The sequence below is a fragment of the Aythya marila genome (assembly GCF_965140915.1).
Source record: "Aythya marila genome assembly, chromosome: 6".
In the NCBI taxonomy this organism is placed as follows: Eukaryota; Metazoa; Chordata; class Aves; order Anseriformes; family Anatidae; genus Aythya; species Aythya marila.
Window position 1 is genome coordinate 19283056 of NC_139047.1, and position 18197 is coordinate 19301252.

General features: G+C 44.5%; 2 protein-coding genes across 3 annotated transcripts; one reads left to right on the forward strand and one right to left on the reverse strand.

The window, feature by feature from the left end:
• The first annotated feature begins 1142 nt into the window (after positions 1-1142).
• Positions 1143-4867, forward strand: METTL5 (methyltransferase 5, N6-adenosine). Its single transcript, XM_082763151.1, is given in 9 exon segments — positions 1143-1213; positions 1510-1672; positions 2140-2254; positions 2730-2911; positions 3304-3386; positions 3676-3727; positions 4262-4311; positions 4753-4780; positions 4783-4867. Coding segments are annotated over 8 exon segments (642 nt in total). The 5' UTR covers positions 1143-1213; positions 1510-1563; the 3' UTR covers positions 4806-4867.
• Positions 4507-17396, reverse strand: SSB (small RNA binding exonuclease protection factor La). 2 transcript variants are annotated; one of them, XM_082763149.1, is made up of 14 exons: positions 16524-17396; positions 14894-15046; positions 14076-14326; positions 9946-10020; positions 8513-8616; positions 8172-8346; positions 7898-8005; positions 7699-7799; positions 7410-7481; positions 7282-7324; positions 6509-6649; positions 5932-6115; positions 5650-5772; positions 4507-4965 (listed from the first exon to the last, which is right to left on the reverse strand). In XM_082763149.1, exons 1-14 carry the CDS (start codon positions 17311-17313, stop codon positions 4868-4870), a joined length of 2418 nt encoding a protein of 805 aa, XP_082619275.1. In that variant the 5' UTR covers positions 17314-17396; the 3' UTR covers positions 4507-4867. The 2 variants fall into 2 exon arrangements, with proteins under 2 accessions (XP_082619275.1, XP_082619276.1); XM_082763150.1 differs by lacking the exons at positions 14076-14326; positions 14894-15046; positions 16524-17396 and adding an exon at positions 12051-12181.
• Positions 17397-18197: the final 801 nt, after the last annotated feature.

The window sequence follows — 18197 nt, forward strand, 5'->3', positions numbered from 1 at the left end:
CCCTCCCGGCGCTGCCTCTCCCCTCCCCTGACACTGAGCCCTCCCCTTCCTCTGCCCGCCCCGCCGCACTGGCAGCGCGCAGGTGCGCGGGCAGCGCCGCCGACCCGCAACGCGTCCCCCCCGCAGCATGTCGCCGGCACCCCGCAACGTGCCGCCGGCCGCCCCGCCCCGCCCGGGACGCGAGTTCACAGAGCCACGGAATGTCCCGAGTCGGGAGGGACCCACAAGGATCGTGGAGTCCCGGCCCCTGGCACCACACAGCTCTGCCCAGCAATTCAGACCGTTCGGCTGAGAGCAGCCCAAACGCTTCTAAAACTCTGACAGGCTCGGTGCCGTGACCACGGCCCTGGGGAGCCTGCTCCAGTGCGCGACCACCCTCTCGGTGAAGAACCTCTTCCTGACAGCCAGCCTGAACCTCCCCTGTCGCAGCCTGACACCATTCCCTCGGGTCCTGTCACTGGGCACTACGGCGAACAGATCGGCGCCTGCCCCTGCGCTCCCCCTCGTGAGGCAGCTGCAGGCCGTCATGAGGTCTCCCCTCAACCCCCTCTTCTCCAGGCTGAACAGCCCAAGTGCCCTCAGCCGCTCCTCATGCATCTTCCCCTCTAAGCCCTTCACTGTCTTTGTAGCCCCCCTCTGGACACTCCCCAGCAGCCTCATGTCCTGTTTGTGCTGTGGTGCCCAGACCCACACACGGTGCTCGAGGTGAGGCCGCAGAGCAGAGCACACGCTCGCTTCCCTCGACCCACCGGCAGCGCCGTGCCTCAGGCACCCAGCACCCGCCTGGCCCCCGTGGCTGCCGGGCCGCACCGGCACAGCTCACGCGGCGCTAAACGTGCCCCAGGCTCCACAGGGGGGCTTTCAGCTGCCGGCAGAACCTCTCGAAAGCCGGGCCCCGGACAAAGGCAGGCTGAGGGCAGGAGGCACAGCAGAGCCCCACGCCCGCCGTGCCGTGCCGTGAGGGCACAGAGCACCCAGTGCCTGACCGGCGCCGCGTGCCACCCCCCCAGCCGCGCGCAGTGCCGGGCAGCCCGCGCTAACCCCGGGCAGCACAGCGCCGCCACAGCCGGGCGCACTGGGCCAGGCACCGCCTGCCCGGGGCGGGGCGGCGGCTCGGGGCCTGCGCCTGGCGCCGGGGCGGGACGGGGCAGGACGGGGCGGTGCTGACCCCGCGGCGGCTCACGGCGCCCGGAGGGGCTTGGCAGGGGCTGTGGTGAGCGGCCGGAGGGGCTGAGGGGGGCTCGGGCTCGGCCCCGCGCTGCCGCAGCCCCGCCGCTGAGCGCCGGGAGCCGCTCGTTGCCGCCCGGGCTGCGGCGGGAGCAGCGTGAGGGAGGCGCGGGGCTGACGGTGGGGCCGCGGCGTCCTGGCGGCAGCGGGCCCCGGGCCGGGCTGCCTGAGGCACCTGGGAGCTGCCACTGGGTGCAGGGGAGGGAAAGCGGAGAACGACCCCGTGAGGGCATTCGGCGTTTGTTGATGGTATCGCAGCTGCTGACACGTTATTTGCATTAGAATCGTAGCAGAGTCAGAAGGGACGCGTGGGGATCATCGAGTCCAGCTACAGACATGAAGAAATTAAAGCTTAAAGAGCTGGAGAGCTGTCTTCAACAGGTCGATACCTTCGAAAGCCCCAAGCTGCTTCTTGAACAGTACCCAACGAGACCGCACATCGCAGGTAGAGGTGGCACTGTTGTAGCTAGGCTCTTTTACTGGCTCTGCATAAAAAGCTTAAGTGCTTTTTGTTTCTGCCGCGGTTTAAAGCCTTCACACTAGAAATAGTTGAGAAATTGTATCCACCAGAAACTTGAATCCATTTTTCTATGATGTTAACTTACTTTCATTAAAAGAATACTGTTAATTTACAATCCAGAATTAGAGAAAATTGATTAAAAAGATACATATATTCAGTGATCTATGTGAAATCTCTCCAGCAGACCAAATATCTACAGTTCAACTACTTGACAAAATACTAGTTTTCACATTGAAATTAAAAGAGAATTACAGGCAGTGAGAACAAACTTAATTTCGCATGACAAGAAACCTTTGTTTCAGAGTTTTTTGAGAACAGAAGATAGTTTGTATTGATTAACTGGATGCCCATTGGGTATATTACTGTGTTGTTTTTTTTTTTTCTCCCCTCAGCATGTATGCTTTACACAATTCACAATACTTTCGATGATATTGAAAACAAAACAATTGCAGATTTAGGATGTGGTTGCGGTATGCTCAGCATTGGAAGTGCAATGTTAGGAGCTGGGTAAGTAAATACTAGGTTCTGGATGTTTTTTTGTTGTTGTTGTTGCGGTTGTTTGTTTTTTTTTTTATGTTTGTTTTCTTTCCTGGTATAAGGCAGAGTTGAAATTAAGATTAGAACACAGTGCTGAACTAAACTAACTTTAGCCATCTATTCTGGTGCATAATCAGGCCATTTAGTATGTTTAGATAATTAATAACCATTCAGCTTCTGGGAGGGGTGGATACTTGCCTCAAAACAATAACATTTGTTTTCTCCTGAAGCATTAAATGAACACATGAAACATCTCAAACTTTAAAAAGATATTTGAAAAAGGCAACATAGCTGCTGACATTTTTATAAGTACTGAATTTGTAGTGTACGCCTGTTATGTTTACTAGTTAAAACAAGCTTGTGCCATTCCTTTTCAAAACTGCTATAGAATTTAAACAGTTTTATTTTGCAAAATACTAATGTGGCTTTTTGGTTTTTTTAATAGATTTTGTGTGGGGTTTGACATTGATGCAGAAGCACTGGAAATATTTAACAGCAATCTTGAAGACTTTGAGCTCACAAATGTTGACTTCATTCAGTGTGATGTCTGTTCTTTGTCTGACAGCATGTCAGAGACTTTTGACACAGTTATCATGAACCCTCCTTTTGGTACCAAACATAATAAAGGTTTGTAGATACAAAAGTTGTTTAGCAATTACTAGAAGAGAAGTATCAAGGGACACACTTCTAATGGAACATCTCTCCTCTCTATTGCAATAGGGGACCTAACAAAATTTTGCTGACCTGAAATCAGTTTCATAAGTAGAGATTAACCAATTCAATGCTATAGCTAAACAATCACTGGGTTTCAAATAAACGACACTAGCTATTTCACATCCCTTATTTTTTGGTTTTACTTAAGCACTTGGGAAAGTTGCAAAAATACTTTCTGTACCTTCACATATTCAGTATTTTTTCTCAAATAGCTACTGCTTCAGAAAAACTGAAGCATGAAGCAAATCTTTAAATCCTCTAGTTTAAAATTGCATTTAGTAATTTAATAATTTCAACACTTTTAGGAATGGATATGATTTTTCTGAAAACGGCTTTACAAATGGCAAAAACAGCTGTATATTCCCTTCACAAAACTTCAACACGGCAGGTAAGTCCTTCATTTTAGTATGGTGAACATTAAGCTGACAATTATATAGTTGGTCAGTAATCACATATTGTCTTTAGCTTCTTTGATTTGTTCATATGGTGTATGTCTATTTGGGGTAAACATTATTGTCAAAGAATAGCTGTGACTTCGCATGCATCAAGATAAGTACATCTAATATTTTAAGTTGAAAACAAAGGTGCAGACTTCTTAAATTATTACAGCCATTAAGATGTTTTTAAGACTATCAAAACTAGCTTTTAAATGTAGCTGTATCTGTTTAATACTGTAGCACATTCAAAAGAAAGCAGATGAATGGGAAGTGAAGATGGAAGTCATAGCAGGTAAGATTAACTCAGAGAAAAAACATTTTCTTGGGGGTCTAATATAGATGTAAGTCCTTACTAGTCAGACAATATCCAGAGAGAAATTTAAGTGTGATTGTCAGTGAAAATGACAGGATTTGTTTATTTACGTAATCTTAGTACCTGTCTGGAACATAAGAAGTAGGCAGTTAATGAATAAAGCTCAGAGGAAGAGTTTCTTCCCAGACTTAATTTAGCATCCTAAATATTTTTGGCAGTTACTCGGTTATCTTCCTGATTCTTAAGTACCATCAGCTATATGCTTTATAGGAATAATATAACTTGAGACATTTTCAGGAGTTTGCACAAATGCTTAAGATGTTTTTCTGGATCTCAGCCATCCACTTACTGTCTGGTATGGTTGATTTAAATGTTCAGTCATAATCTAGTGCAGAGATCAAAACAGTTATCCCATCAAGGGCTCACAGAGATAGGCAACAGAACATGGATGGAGGGTGCAAGTTAACTGACTAATAATCAGTATAGCATAACAATTTTTTGTACTATTCATAGAACTTCGATATGACCTACCAGCATCATACAAATTCCATAAGAAGAAATCGGTAAGTATAAAACCTAAAACAACTAAGAAATTTCTGTTTTGTATCAGGGAGGTAAATAAATTCCATTGAAAGAAATGTAAGTTTTAGGGTCACGTGTACTGGATGATTAATAGCATTTGAAAGAAGTTTGTTATGACAGCAGTAAGTTCCCTTGTTGTTACCACACTTAGTGGTTGAACAGAGGGGTCAGTAATGAGCAGTTTTAAGTTCTGAATTTATTGGCAGCTGCTGTTTAATATAACTTTGAGGTTACAAAGTCAGGAACCTTTTACATTTGAATGAGGTGCCAGAGAAGTTGAGAGCATCTGACAGTATAAACAAAACTATAAATACAAAATAATTCTCCAGAGTGGTATCTTAAAATTAAGCATGCTGCTTAGAACAACAACAACAACAAAAAAAGCTGTAACCCAACACCACGAAGCTCTCTTCTCATTGCAGGTTGACATTGAAGTGGATTTCATTAGATTTCTGCCAAGAAACTCCTGAACTGAAGCATGTCTTTAAAACTTATTTAAAATGGACTAATAAAAACAATGTTATTTTTATTTTAGTATTACTGATCTCCATCTCCATTTTCTGTTTTCAGTTGTTTTGGTGCAGGTTCTTCTTCTTCCATTTCCTCTAGTGGTCTCTTCTTAGGACTTGCCGGTTCTGCAAGATTGAATACATATAAGTCATTTATGGTAAAGGAAAGCCCTTTCAGTATTACCACAAATGTTCTGGGGAAAAAAAAAAAAAATAGAAAAAATAGAACACTTATAAGAGTATTTTAGTTGATCTTAGCATACATGCCCCAGAATGGGTCCTAGTTAATCCATAGCCATTGCTATGATAGAAGGTTTACTTATTATGCAACTTTGAAGTTTTGAGGTGTTCCAAAATCCTTTAAAGAATTTGTTCTTACCTGTTCTAAGGCAGGTAAGAAGATGAAGGAAAAAAAAGTCTAACAGGAGTAGGTTTGAATGGGTTTTGTTACAAGCAGGTTCTGTATCCAATGAACAGAAAGAGTAGCTCTTCCTCTTCTCTAAGTACCACTATCCAGAACTGTACCACTATCCAGAACTGGTCTTACCATACGGAATGCTTTGAACAGTGCTGCAGTACAGCCACAGCCATCTAATAATTATTTCAACATACTTTTATTATGCATTTTGGACAGTTTCAGCCTCTGGAACGAGTCATGCAGAGGACCCTTGAAGTTATTTTACTGGTAATGACATACTGACAGAGGACAGAAATACTACAAAATAGAGGGCCAAAGCTTGGCCCTAGTAAACAAAAACTTCTCCATAAAATAGCCCTGTGCAATAAAGAATCTATACCCTGTTAACATACCTGTTTTAGTATCATCTTCACCTTCTTCCTCAAACTTTATTTTCTTGCCCTGAAACTGTACTTTCCCTTTTTGTGCGCCTTGAGGTATCTTTCCCCCTCTTCCTTTTCCTTTGAGTTTGCGTCCTGTTGGAATATAAGATAACAGGAATTTTGTATCATTTGTGTTTTTAATTGGCAAGCTCAAAAGAATGCTTTATAACCAGTGATTATTATGTATTCACTATCTTATTTTCACAAAATGCCACTCGTGGGACATTGTAAATGCTTCAATGAAAGAAGGACCTTTCGTTTTCTGTTTCAGCAGTTCCTGCTGCTCTTCCATTATTTTTTTCAGAGCTTCTTTCTCTTCATCTCCTTCTAGCAACTCCCAAGTAACATCCTTGTTCCGAAGCTGTAAATTTCCATTATGTGCTTCTTTGGCTTTTTCCAGAGCTTCTTTTGCAGTATCCTTAAATAGGATAATTCCCTTAAAAAGAAAGAAGGCCTTTACATCTTACTGTGAAAACACTCAGCTAGAATGATGAACAACATATCCTGCTAGGTACCTCACCAAGTTCATTATGCTTGCATGATGTGAAAAATCCAGACTGAAACAAAACCCTGAGACTGTTGTAACAAACATTCCTAGTCTCACTTTTGAACTAATCAGCTGATGAACCTGGAACCTTTACCCATGCTTTTAAAAGAATTCAAGTGAATGATTGCATTCTCTTCAGTATTCTGCAGTTCCACAAGTCAAATTAAACAAAACAAAACAAAAAAAATAATTATTTACTTGATATAGGAGCACATGCATTTAATTATTAAGCTTCAAACTCTAATACTAAGATCTTTACTCAGAGTCCAAGATTATACTGACCTCCTTTGCACCTCTTACAAAGTGTATCCATTTGATTTCTCCATGATCAGAAAATACTGTATGGAGATCTTCTCTGCACGTTTGATCATCTAGATCACCAAAAAACTTCAAAAGACATCCTGTCTTTTCTTCTAGAGATTTCTAAATAAAAGTTGAAGACATTTTTATTAACGAGTCAAGCTTTGAATATTCTTTCCCTCCCCCCATCATAATATTAAAACATGACAGTAACTAATTCGCAACTGAAGTCAACCCTCTTAACGCCATTAGTAACCCAACCATTCTTGCTACATAACTTACTTATGCTGACACCCAAGTCTCACACAGTGCCCCATAACCTTGAACTTATTCTTTTTCCTTTGCCTACTATGGATACATCTATGTAGAATTTAGGATTTTCCCTTAAGATAATTAACACTCTTGAAATTTTACAGAACAATTTCCTGAAGGCTGACCTGAAATTGAAAATTCCTAATTACTGATATGATCCTGTAAGGATTTAATAATTAGCACAGAAGAATGATCATCTATTTTATTGATGTATTTAGGATCACTTCTGAACAGGTAAACATACCTAGCAATTCAAATCCAGGATATGTTCCTTTAAACAAAATCAGTCTCTTGAAAATAAGACAATACAATGACAAAACGAAGTCTTACTGTAGGTTAGTTGTAAAAGCTGAAAGGAACACATAGCTGCAGTAGCACGTTAATGAAAACGCATGAAAGCACAAACTGAATAGTTTTTATGTAGACATTTAAGAAACCCATACCATCTCAGCATCCGCTGCTTTTTTCAGCTTTTCTTCTTTTTCCCTGTAGAGAAGTTAACATGAGTTATGAGTTGGTTCACATGTGGTCAGGTGATCAAAACCAGACACTTCTGTTGATAAGGACTTACTGTTTAGCTCTTGCTTTGGCCTCTACTTTGTTTTGTTTCCTTTCTTCATTCTTCTTTGTACAGTACTCTTCCCTTCAACAGAATGTAAACTAAGTTAATGCCAATTAGATTATCCCATTACAATTACTTTATAAGACAGGAGAAGCCAGTAAGCAACTGAGACCATCTGTAGCAGTTGAGATGCTGGTCTGCAAATGCTTGTGCTATTGGTATCTGTACAACAGCGTAGAAATTTACATCCACCCTCAACCATTATTATTAGGCTCATATATCAGGTAAGTGGACTTACTTGAAAAGCACTATCAGCTCTGTGTCTTTGTACTTTTGGTTTGGGATTTCTGTGAACTTCTTAGCAGATTCAACACTATCAAAAACCGCAAATATTGATCCCTGTTAAATAAGAGACGTTCAGTGTCAGAGTAATCAACAGAATGTTCTCCAGGAGGCATCCCTGCTCCATGTCTTAATTGTTCATTGCCAAAAGTTACCTTAAACGTTTTCTGCAGAGTTCTCCTCATCTGAATGTTTTCAACTGGACCCTTATCTTCAAGCCATTCTTTGATATCATCAAGAGTTGCGTCTACTGGAAAGCCTTTCTGCAAGACGGCACAAAACTTCAATTATATATGACAAATTGTGACACTTCATCAGATATAACCACCTGACCATCTAGTATGAGTTAATTCAAGCTTTACTTTGGTTAAATGGTTCTCAGTCCAAGTCATTCAGAACAGCACAGAGCAAAGGAAGAGCTTTACTTACAACATATACTGATCTGTTTTTAATTGCAGCCTTGTACTGGTCATTCAATTCAGGAAGGGGTTTATTTGGAGACCTCCTGATTTTTGTTTTGTCTTCGTTTATTTCCATTAGACCAGTCTTGGATTTTCTTAGTGCTTCTACTATAACACCAAAATCTTTAGACAGACGACTTAACCTATTGAGTAAAGAGACACAGGTCATTACAACTATCCAGGCACAGCTGAAGCCAACTGTTAAGATCCCAACAAGAATTTTACGTGCAGACCAGGGACATTTGGCCCAAACAGATTTAAGTAGCTAAAAATTACCCTTCCATCCATATTAGCTGTACTATGTTTTACCTGTTGAATTTGATCATAACTTCTAAAGGCACCCAGCCATCATCTAATTTGATCTGTTCCTTTAAGAACTTGTCTCTTGGTAGATTGTGATTTCCAAAATAGTACTGCAAAAAAAGAAGAAAAAAATGTCTTGGAAATACTTGAAATTCTAATTGTTATTTTTACCAGATCAACGAAGTTCTCAAATTACTACTTCCTGCTTTAACAGGACACTTCCAAAAGTTAGCTGCAACAAGCAAACAGTTAAAAAACCCTGCTTCATCCAATGGGATCATAATCAGGCAAAACTAGGAGGCTGCAGATTTGTTTAGGAAAGGCATGAGGCTCACTCTGTTAACATTCCTAACATTGTGTATTCATCTAACATAATTCTTCAAGGTGATAAAGATCTGCAGGGTCACCAATGAAATTTATCACCAACAGATTTAGATTTTAGTCCTTATTTAAGTGATGTACGAGGCAAGAATAGTATCTTTACACATGCGTATTTAAGTGTTCATTTACCGTGTGCTCATTTGGATTGTGCCTGGCTTGGAAAGAGCAGTGTCACACAGGTGACAAATTGTTTAACTGAGCACAAAGTAGACAAGTTCATCAGATTCTTTTGCTTGCTAGCAGTCACCTAGCAAGGGTCAAATACATGAAGCCATAGGGTAAGTGGAAGTGTTTCCACCAGGATCACTATGCTTTAGGAAGAGCCAGCTCAAGTTTTACAATAGTACTTCTCCCTCTAGCATACCTCAAGTTCACATTACCACATGGCTAGCTCTGTCAACTATTTATCCCCAGTCTCAGTTATTTTCATAAATAATGACTATGGCTTCATATGCTGACAGATTCACATACAGATTCACATAATTTTGTCCTTCAGAAAGAAGGTTTTGTTCTGGATATTATTTTAAGTGGTGTGTTCAGTTATCCATTGCAGGGTAACCCTCCAAGCCTCTCAAGTAAGAAATAATGAATGTAAAGTAGGGCATTAAAATTTAGTCGTAATTTGTAGCAATAAATTACAGAGCAGTAAATCACAATAGCAAGTTATGCAGCAGGCTAATATTTTCAACAGCACAGATTCCCAAATAGGATTTTTTCCCCAATTGCATACAAAGAATAACCCCAATGAACACACTAATAAATTGTTCAATGATACATTCGCTTGCTGTAATACCTAAAATGTTATCAAGTTAAATGTTTTGTATTTAAGCAGTAGTCTTACAAGCAACCTTTGACAAACCTAACTTCCAGCTTAGACTACCACTATGAATGATTATAACATATTAAAGTCTGTCACAAGTCTATGACTGTTTTTTTTTTTTAACAGAGCTGAATATTTAAGTTAACTCTATAATGTTAATTTCTCATTAGCCAAATTCTTAGCAATTAGTCTCCAAAAACTACATGAGCCTAGATTGAAAACTATAAATTGAACTTACCTCAATTTGCTGACAGATCTTGCTTTCCAAGATAGACATGTTTTCACCATCTCCATTTTCAGCCATTTTCATTAGCTGCGGTGAAGAGAATTTAGAGCAAAGGCACTAAGTATTGAATACCAACTTCTACAGACATATTCATATAGCACCACATTTAACTACATTTAAACAAGGTAACAGGCAAGTTCTTCAGCCACACGTTTATGCTTATGAGTCAGCTCTAAACGTGACTGCAGAATTCCAAGTGGAAACTGAAACTAAGAAACAACTACTTAGCTGTTAAACCAGCATTTGTCATTCTAACATTTGAGGTAAGTAAATAAATGTTGTCATTTTAAAGCATTTGTTATTTACCTTTTTCTAGTCACAGATCCTCAGTACCTAACAGCAACAAATCTGAGCCAACTATAGCCAACATTTGTCAGGTCGAACCCAATCCCTCATCACTAAGCAAAACATGAGTAACAAAAATTGTTTGATATTCTTAGTAAGTATAATTAGAAATTTTCTGACATTTCTACCTCGTACTTAACCCTTGAGAGTTCAAGGAACTTACTAGAGGAAAGAACAAAGACATCTGCCTTTACTAGTACATCCTAAAGATGTCCAGTTCTCGCTTTTATGGATTTGCCTTCACTGCAGTTCTGCCTGAATATGGCATCAACCACCTTTGAGAGGACATGCTGTTTTGAAGTTGAAAGCAATTTATTCTCCTAACTAGTATTAAGCTTATGGTTCCTGTATATCAAATACAGTTGCTACATGCAGTAGGAGATCGATAAGGAAGTGTTTACTGGACAACAAATAAATGGAGATCAGATGCTGCTCATCTAATTGCTCTTGGGACAGATGGAGTAGAGTTATTCTCGAGGAAAAAAGCAGCTTTATTAACCTGTCAGAAATCAGTCTGAATTCAGTGTTCAACTGTGAACCACAGATTTCTACTTTCTCCCTTCTGGCACTACCACACTCGTCAAATCCAGCTGCAGAAAATAAAGCAGGCCGATGTCTCCTCAGTTGCCCCAGGCCGAGCCTTGAGGCAGGCTGCAGCTGCTCGCCCCTCAGCTGGCCTTGCTGTTTCACACATCACACTGAATGGTTCACAGGTTTGTGGGAGCAAGCTGTCTCTTCGTACAGGTTTTTGTTAAAATAAAACCCAAGACCTTGTGGCTGCATGCTGCCAAACTACCCGCAGCTCTGTTACAGGCAAGGACTAAGGAGATGCAGCTCATCTGAGATAATGGATACACGCGAATCAGTGCAGCACGGCCACTGCCTGGGCTTTGGCTTTGTCATTTGGAGCGACCTCCCCTTCAGCCTGCCTAGGGTAACCAGCTTCTCCTAGCCTGCCCCCAAACCCGCTCTGCAGCGCGCAGGATGCCCTTGTTTTACCGCTGGGTACCCAAGGAGCCCTTAAAAGCCAAGGCGATAGGGCTACTACGTGCCATGGAAAAAATGAGACATTCTTGTCGCTGCCTGGCTTCTGCTGCCTCAACTCCTCCACCTTCCTATAGTCTTGCAAATCCTCCTGTGCAAGCAGAAACACTGTGCAGAAGGTTAGAGCAACGCGAGACCTCGAGCAAACCAGTGAGGCTGAGTCTCGTGAGTAGAGCAGTTTTGCTAGAAAGCGCCCACCCGAACACCAGCACCGCTCCGCAGGCCCCATCGCTCCCCGCATGGCAGCCTCGGGCCCTTTTCACGGTTCGGGCGCTGACGGCGCCCTGAGCCCCATGCACCGAGGCAGCCGCCGCCTCCTAGCACGGGGGCGCTCCGCGCGCTGCGCACACTCTGCCAGCCCCTCGGCGCGGGCACCTGGGCCCCAGCCCCCAGCCCCCAGCAGCAGCAGCGCGGCGCGAGCAGCGGGAGCAGGGCCCCGGCGGGCGGGCCCCGTGCGCCCCGGGGGCAGGGAGCCGGGCGGCGGGAGCGGCGCTGCGCCAGGCGGCGGGAGGCGCGCGCACAGCTCCGCGTGCTGCAGCGCTGCTCCACGCGGGGCGCCGCAGGAAGCGCTTCCCGCCGCCGCCGCCGCCGCCGCCGCCCCCGCTCCGGCCCCTTCCCGCCCGCCGGCCCCAGCCCCAGCCCAGCGCGCGGCGGCCCCGCGCACAAACCTGCGGCGGCCCCGCACCGGCCCCGCTCCGCAGGCGGCGCGCCCCGCACGGCTCCGCTCGGCTCCGCTCCGGCCCGGCCCAGCAGCCTCCGCGCCGCCGCCCGCCCCTCGCGTGGGGGCCGCTTCCGGGGCGTGGGGCGGGGCCGCGGCTGTGAGGCAAAGCCCCGACACTCGGTGTGCTGGGGGCGGCCGCCTCAGGGCCGCGCGGCGCTGCAATAGCGCGAATACAGGCGCCAACGAACAGCCCCGGCCCTGGGGAGCGCGGTGCGCCCTGCCCGCGGCGGGGACAGCCCTGTGGTGGTCGTGTAGAAATTGTAATGTGAAAATAGCACCAGTGAAAGCACTCCCCTGGCTCTCCAGCATCCCAAAATCTCCCCCAAACGAGGATGGCTCTGGGTTGGGGTTGTGCTGTGCGGGTGCTGCTCTCCCCCCACAGAACCGAAGGCCTCTCCCGACTCGCAAGAGCGTTTCAGATCGCCACCTGGCTTTTAAATCGTTCTCTGCCATAGAGATTTCCAGGATAAATAAATTAGCTCTTTCGCTAACTCGCTTGGCCCGTGTGTTCCAAACAGCACCACGGGGTTCGGTTCCTCAGACCTCTCTGCATTTAAGAATCTAAACAAATTTGGCTGCATCCCCACACAGGTCTCAGCGGGCCAGATAACCAACGAGGGCACAACCCACACTCAGTGACAGTCAAACATCAGAACGTGAGCTACACACACAGCACAGAACTTTACAGCAAACCTCAAGAGTTGAGTGAACACTGTTACTACCAAATGCAACTGAGAAATTAGTACAACAGTGTGAAATAACAAAAATATGTTGACAGTGCTTTTGATTAAGAAGAAATACTGTGAACTCATGAGTTCACCTTCTTGCAGAGTTCCTTGGATGGTACCTGGTAAATCCAATAAAATCAGTATTTCATGTCAGGTGGCACTGCTGCTGCAAGAAGTTCCCACCACAACTTATCACAGCCCCCTGCTGTCCCTCCCTTTTGCACCAACATCTAACAGCCGTCTCTGCTGTCATTTTATAAGCTGGATTGAAGAACCAAAGGGGGCTAAAAGAGTCCCTCTGCTCCCCCAGCCTAATTCTTTATTTGGATCACTTCTGTCAGGCTGCATGCAGCTCCACAGCAGCTGCAGTGCCACAGCTCAAGAAACAGGGTGGAGGGATTCTGGACTGTCCAGTCTCTCTCCTTGTATTTCAGGAAGACATATATCAAATTTTATTTCAAAAACAGTTATCATAGTAAGGCTTTTCTCTGAAAAAAAAAAAAAAAAAAAAAAGAAAAAAGAAAAACACCAACCACAAATCAGCCAAAAAGCCCACTGCAAAGCCATGCAGAGTTCTGGAAAACTAGTGCACGTTCTGTTAGCAATCCTGGGCTACCAGGTCACATTTCTTCCCCTTTTCCCAGCCTGTGCTCTTCTTCACTCTGGCAGTTGAAGGTGGATTTAGAGGCACCATGCAACTGCCCACAGTTTCTGGATGTGTAACCTAGTTCTCCTAATACTATAGCTCTATACATACCACACACCTAGCTAGTGGCAATGAACCATTTCTACAGCTATATTCAGTGTATCAGAGATTTTATCATAAACCCAGTAGTCCACAACAATGCAGAGTACTTTGGTTTTACTCAACTTAGCACCAAGTTAGAGTTCCACCTGGTGGCTAATGAAAACAGGTTTTTCACAGTAGTTCCTGTATAGCTGTGCAAAGTATTATAAGAAAGTCATATGAAAAATTTCATGTCAGACAGTGAATGAACTGAAAATATATGGAAATATTTTTCCCACATTTATGCTTCTGAATTGTTTAAAAATGAAGATAAACTATATAGCTTTTAATGAATGTCTGCTAAGAGACTGCACCTGACATTTCACTCGAGGTAAGCAGTACTACTAGGAATACTGCATCTGCTGTTTTCTATAGCAGCAATATGAAAATCAAGTGTTTATACATTATACACACAGACACAGCCGTGTGAACGCATAGCACTGGGAAGATTACCTACTGCTTCCCATTTGTTCAGTTCAGGGTTGTATTTCTCAATACTCTGCAGATATGTTCCTTTTGAATAGGAATATCCTCCTGTTACATAGATGCATCCGTTCATGACCACTGCACCACACTCCATTCTTCTCTCCATCATGTGAGCCATCTGCTTCCACTCATTCTGCTCTGGGTCATAGCAGTCCGTGATCGTGGTCTGTCCACCCACAAAATAGATCTTGTTTTGTAACGTAATTGAACACAATCCATATTCTTTGGGAAGAAAGGAATACAATTCAACTCAGCATGATAACGTTATCTTAAACTGCAGCTACACGACAAACATTGGGCACCACTGATGCCAGCTGAGTTTCTTCACTGAACTTGGTAAACACCCTCAGGAATTTCTGCCAGGCATACATAGACGAGCACCAGTATTTAGTGACAATCTCTTTAGAAACTTATTGTTACCAAATGTAGAAAGTAGAGAAAGCCTTTTGAAAATTCGTATAGAAGACCTTTGCCAAACAATTATGAATAGACAGATTTTATGGGAAGTTAGCTTACTATGTTATTTACTAAAGTACAGCTGTTCCTTAGTTGAGTATTATAAAGTGATTAGTATACAGCAGACACTTGAGGGGGGCCTTTCCCTCCCTTCTCCAAGCCTAGGAATAGTAGATCACCCCACAGGGACAAGTATCCACTCTGAACCTTGCTGCCCTAGAAGTTTTCCTCATCTTACTAGGACCTGGTCAGAAACTCTTAAGTGGGCTTAAAGACTCCTAGTTAGGATTAAACAAATCAAACTCTATGCTCATTACAGAAATTATTGTTTACCTGGATGCGGACTTGTGGTGACTATACTCCACTCATTGCTACCTGAATGGTATCTCTGGATTTTATCATAGGTGCAGCTTCCTCTGTAGCCATAGTGACCTCCGGTTACGTAGATGACTTCATGCAGGACACAGGCGGTGGCGTTTCCAACACCTGTACACAGTGTGAAAGTCACAACACACCTTCAGACTGCACGCAACACCTGCTGGCACTTCCACTGATAACCCCAAGTTAAATGGCTTGTTAATTAACCTAGGATGAAATTATATTTGCAAGTATTTAAGTGAATGTGAAATTAAATAAACTGTCAAGACACCTTATTTTAGCAATGTAAGTCATGAGCAATTAAATAAACATGCAGTAACCAGCAGGTATTGCATGTAATATGGCCATAGAAAAATTCACATAATCCTTATAGTCATTAGGGACACGGTCATGCTGGTTTTGAAATAGGGAATTACTTTCAATATTTCACTAAGTTTCAGTGATTTTTTATGCCTCACTTACATGGAAAGAACAAATTCAATGGGAGCTGAGATTATTCAGTGTCTCAGGGTATTTTTAGCCTTTCTCATATTATTAACAACACTGCTGTACAAACAAGGACACAAATAGAATGTAGCCATGTTAACTCTGTCTCCAGGAGAACAAAACAAAAATAAAACAAGGGAACTGCAAGATAAAACAGGCAAAACCTAGCAAATTAGTGTGATTTAAGTATCTAAAAAGCTTCAGGCAGAAAATGTGACAAAATGCCTGCACAGAACATGTAACTGCTCACAGCATTAACACAGCTTTCCTGGATTTAAATTAAGAGAATAATAGCAGTGATTGTGGGAAAGATTTAAACATTAAAGAAACAGTTGCATAAGCATGATTAGCGTTTTTCCTGTTAGATACCTTAAAAAAACTGAAAAAATACCATGTTGCATTACCTTACAATAAAATCTCACAAAAGATTTTATTTCTAATTGCAAATAATTACATTAAGTTATAAAAAATATTATGTGTGATTATTTATAATTTTTACAACCAAATAATATAATTGAGTGAGGTTGTGATCCAAATTCATAGATTTTTAGTAGATCACTATTTCGGCTGCTAAAAATAGGTATGAATGCTTTTCCTAACCCTCACACTAAAGATTAAACTAAGGAACCTGAACAGATGATACACTGAAATATGAGCAAGCTGCATGCAAGAAAGTTCAAGTGAAGACACTTATTTTGGTATAAATTCAGATTACTTCTGTACAATTATTTCTAATATGATCCCTTTATTCACTCTTTGAGGATACGCTGAATAGACTTTAATCCCAGGTAGGTTTCTAATTTCTTTCCAAGCTGAACATAAATTGAGCTCCTGAAGGGAAGACAAGATTAAAAAGATACCACCACCCCACCACCTGCTCGTTCATCCTGTGTTCCATGGCTCAGCCCAGCCCAGCGTTTGGATGCTTGCAGCAGTTTGGCTAGTGAAGACCTGAACCAAAGCCCACCACAACCACCAGGATGCTTCCCATGCACTTCACTAGAACTTGGATCAACCCCTAAACGTGTCAGTGGCACTTCTGTGTGGCAAAAGTGGAAGGACTGACATTGAAGCAGACACCACACAAAACCTTACATACCTTTGATCATGTTTGCAATAGGAACCCATTTCTTTTTTAACGGATCATAGAACTCAGCTTCTTGCACCGGAGCTCCCTGCCGGTAACCACCCAACGCATAGATGCAGCCACTCAGGGAAACTGCACAGTGGTAATACCTCGCGTCGAGCATGGGGCAGCCTTCAGTCCACTCGTCTCTCTCACTGTTATATATCCACACAGTATCAAGGGCTTCGATGCTCTCCGTTCTATAACCTCCTGTCACATATATGTCAGGTCCCAAATTCGTGACCCCATAGCTCTCCCGGGTATGATCTGGCATGTCTGTTCCCTGGACCCATGTGTCAGTTAAGGGATCCCAAACGTGGACCTCTGATAAGGGATGCCAATAATACCCTCCAATCACATACATGGTGGCCGTAGGTCTTTTGGAAAGGCCTTTGGGGCTTGGGTTCAGGGCGTTGTATACGAGTGACCGTATTTTATTATCGTTAAGTCGGCATTTTTTTTGTAGGCTTAAAGCTGACCTCAAGTACACGTTATCTAGGTCTATTTGGATGCAACTCAGCAGTTCGTAGATGTCCTCGATCCTCTCTTCCACGTTGTGTGCTACCCACTTCACCACCGCTTCAATGGCTGCCTCCTCCTTCCAGACATTCAGGTTCTCTCTGGAGAGGATGAACGCGAGCTTCTCCTTGCCGATGTCCAGGAACTCCTCCTGCTTCCACACGTCTTCAAACTGCCACAGCAGCATCCTGCGCGCCTCCTTCTCCAGCTCCGAGCAGCTGTGGTACTCGGCAAAGGCGTGCATCCCTATGCAGTTGTCGGTGTCCAAGTGCCTGACCAGAAACTGCTCGCAGGCTTTCTTTACCGAGGCGAATTGGAGGAGGTCGGCCGCCTGCAGCAAGCTTTGGACGTTTCTCTTTGTTATCTGGATCTGGGAGGTGTAGGCGTAATTCACGAGGGCTTCCAGCACGGCGTGGCTGAGCTCGGGAAGCCTGATCTGGCTTTTAGCCTTCTCCTTCATGTCGGCCGTGAACATGGCTTTGAAGTAACCGCTGCAAGCCGCCAGGACGGCTCTGTGGCAGCGGAGGCAGACCCCCGAGGCGCCCTGGAGCGCGATGTCGGTGAACAGCCCGTCCAGGTAGAAGCCGCGGAACGCCCCCAGCAGCCGCGCGGGGTGCGCGGGGTCCTCGTACTCGTACGCGAACCCCTCCGCCTCCGCCCCCTGCCCGCACACGGCCATGGCCGCAGAGCCCGGCGGCTTTGTGGCGCCCGCCCGGCCCCGGCCCCGCCCGCTCCTTACGCCCGGGGCCGCCGGGGCCCGCGGGAGGCGGAGCCGCGCGGGCAGCGCCCAGGTGGGCGCCCGAGGCCGCCGCGGGCTGAGGCGGCTCCTCCGCCCTGAGGGACGGCGGCAGCTGCGCGGGCAGCGCCTCCCGGCCGCAGCGCACAGCCGGAGCGCCTCCCGCCGCCCCGGGGCTGCCCCTGTCTCAGGCGTGAGGGGAGCGAGGTCAGGGGCGCCCCAAAATTGTACAGGGCTCCCCTCATTAGCAGTAGCCTCACCAGGGCCTGTCCCACAGCTACATTACTCCACTTTTATTTTTTCTCTGGAGCATTCCCTTGTAGGGCCCCAAGTCTGTTTGTATGCCCCCAAGCCAACAGCTTCGTTTTGCTGCTGTTTTTCACCTTTCATTT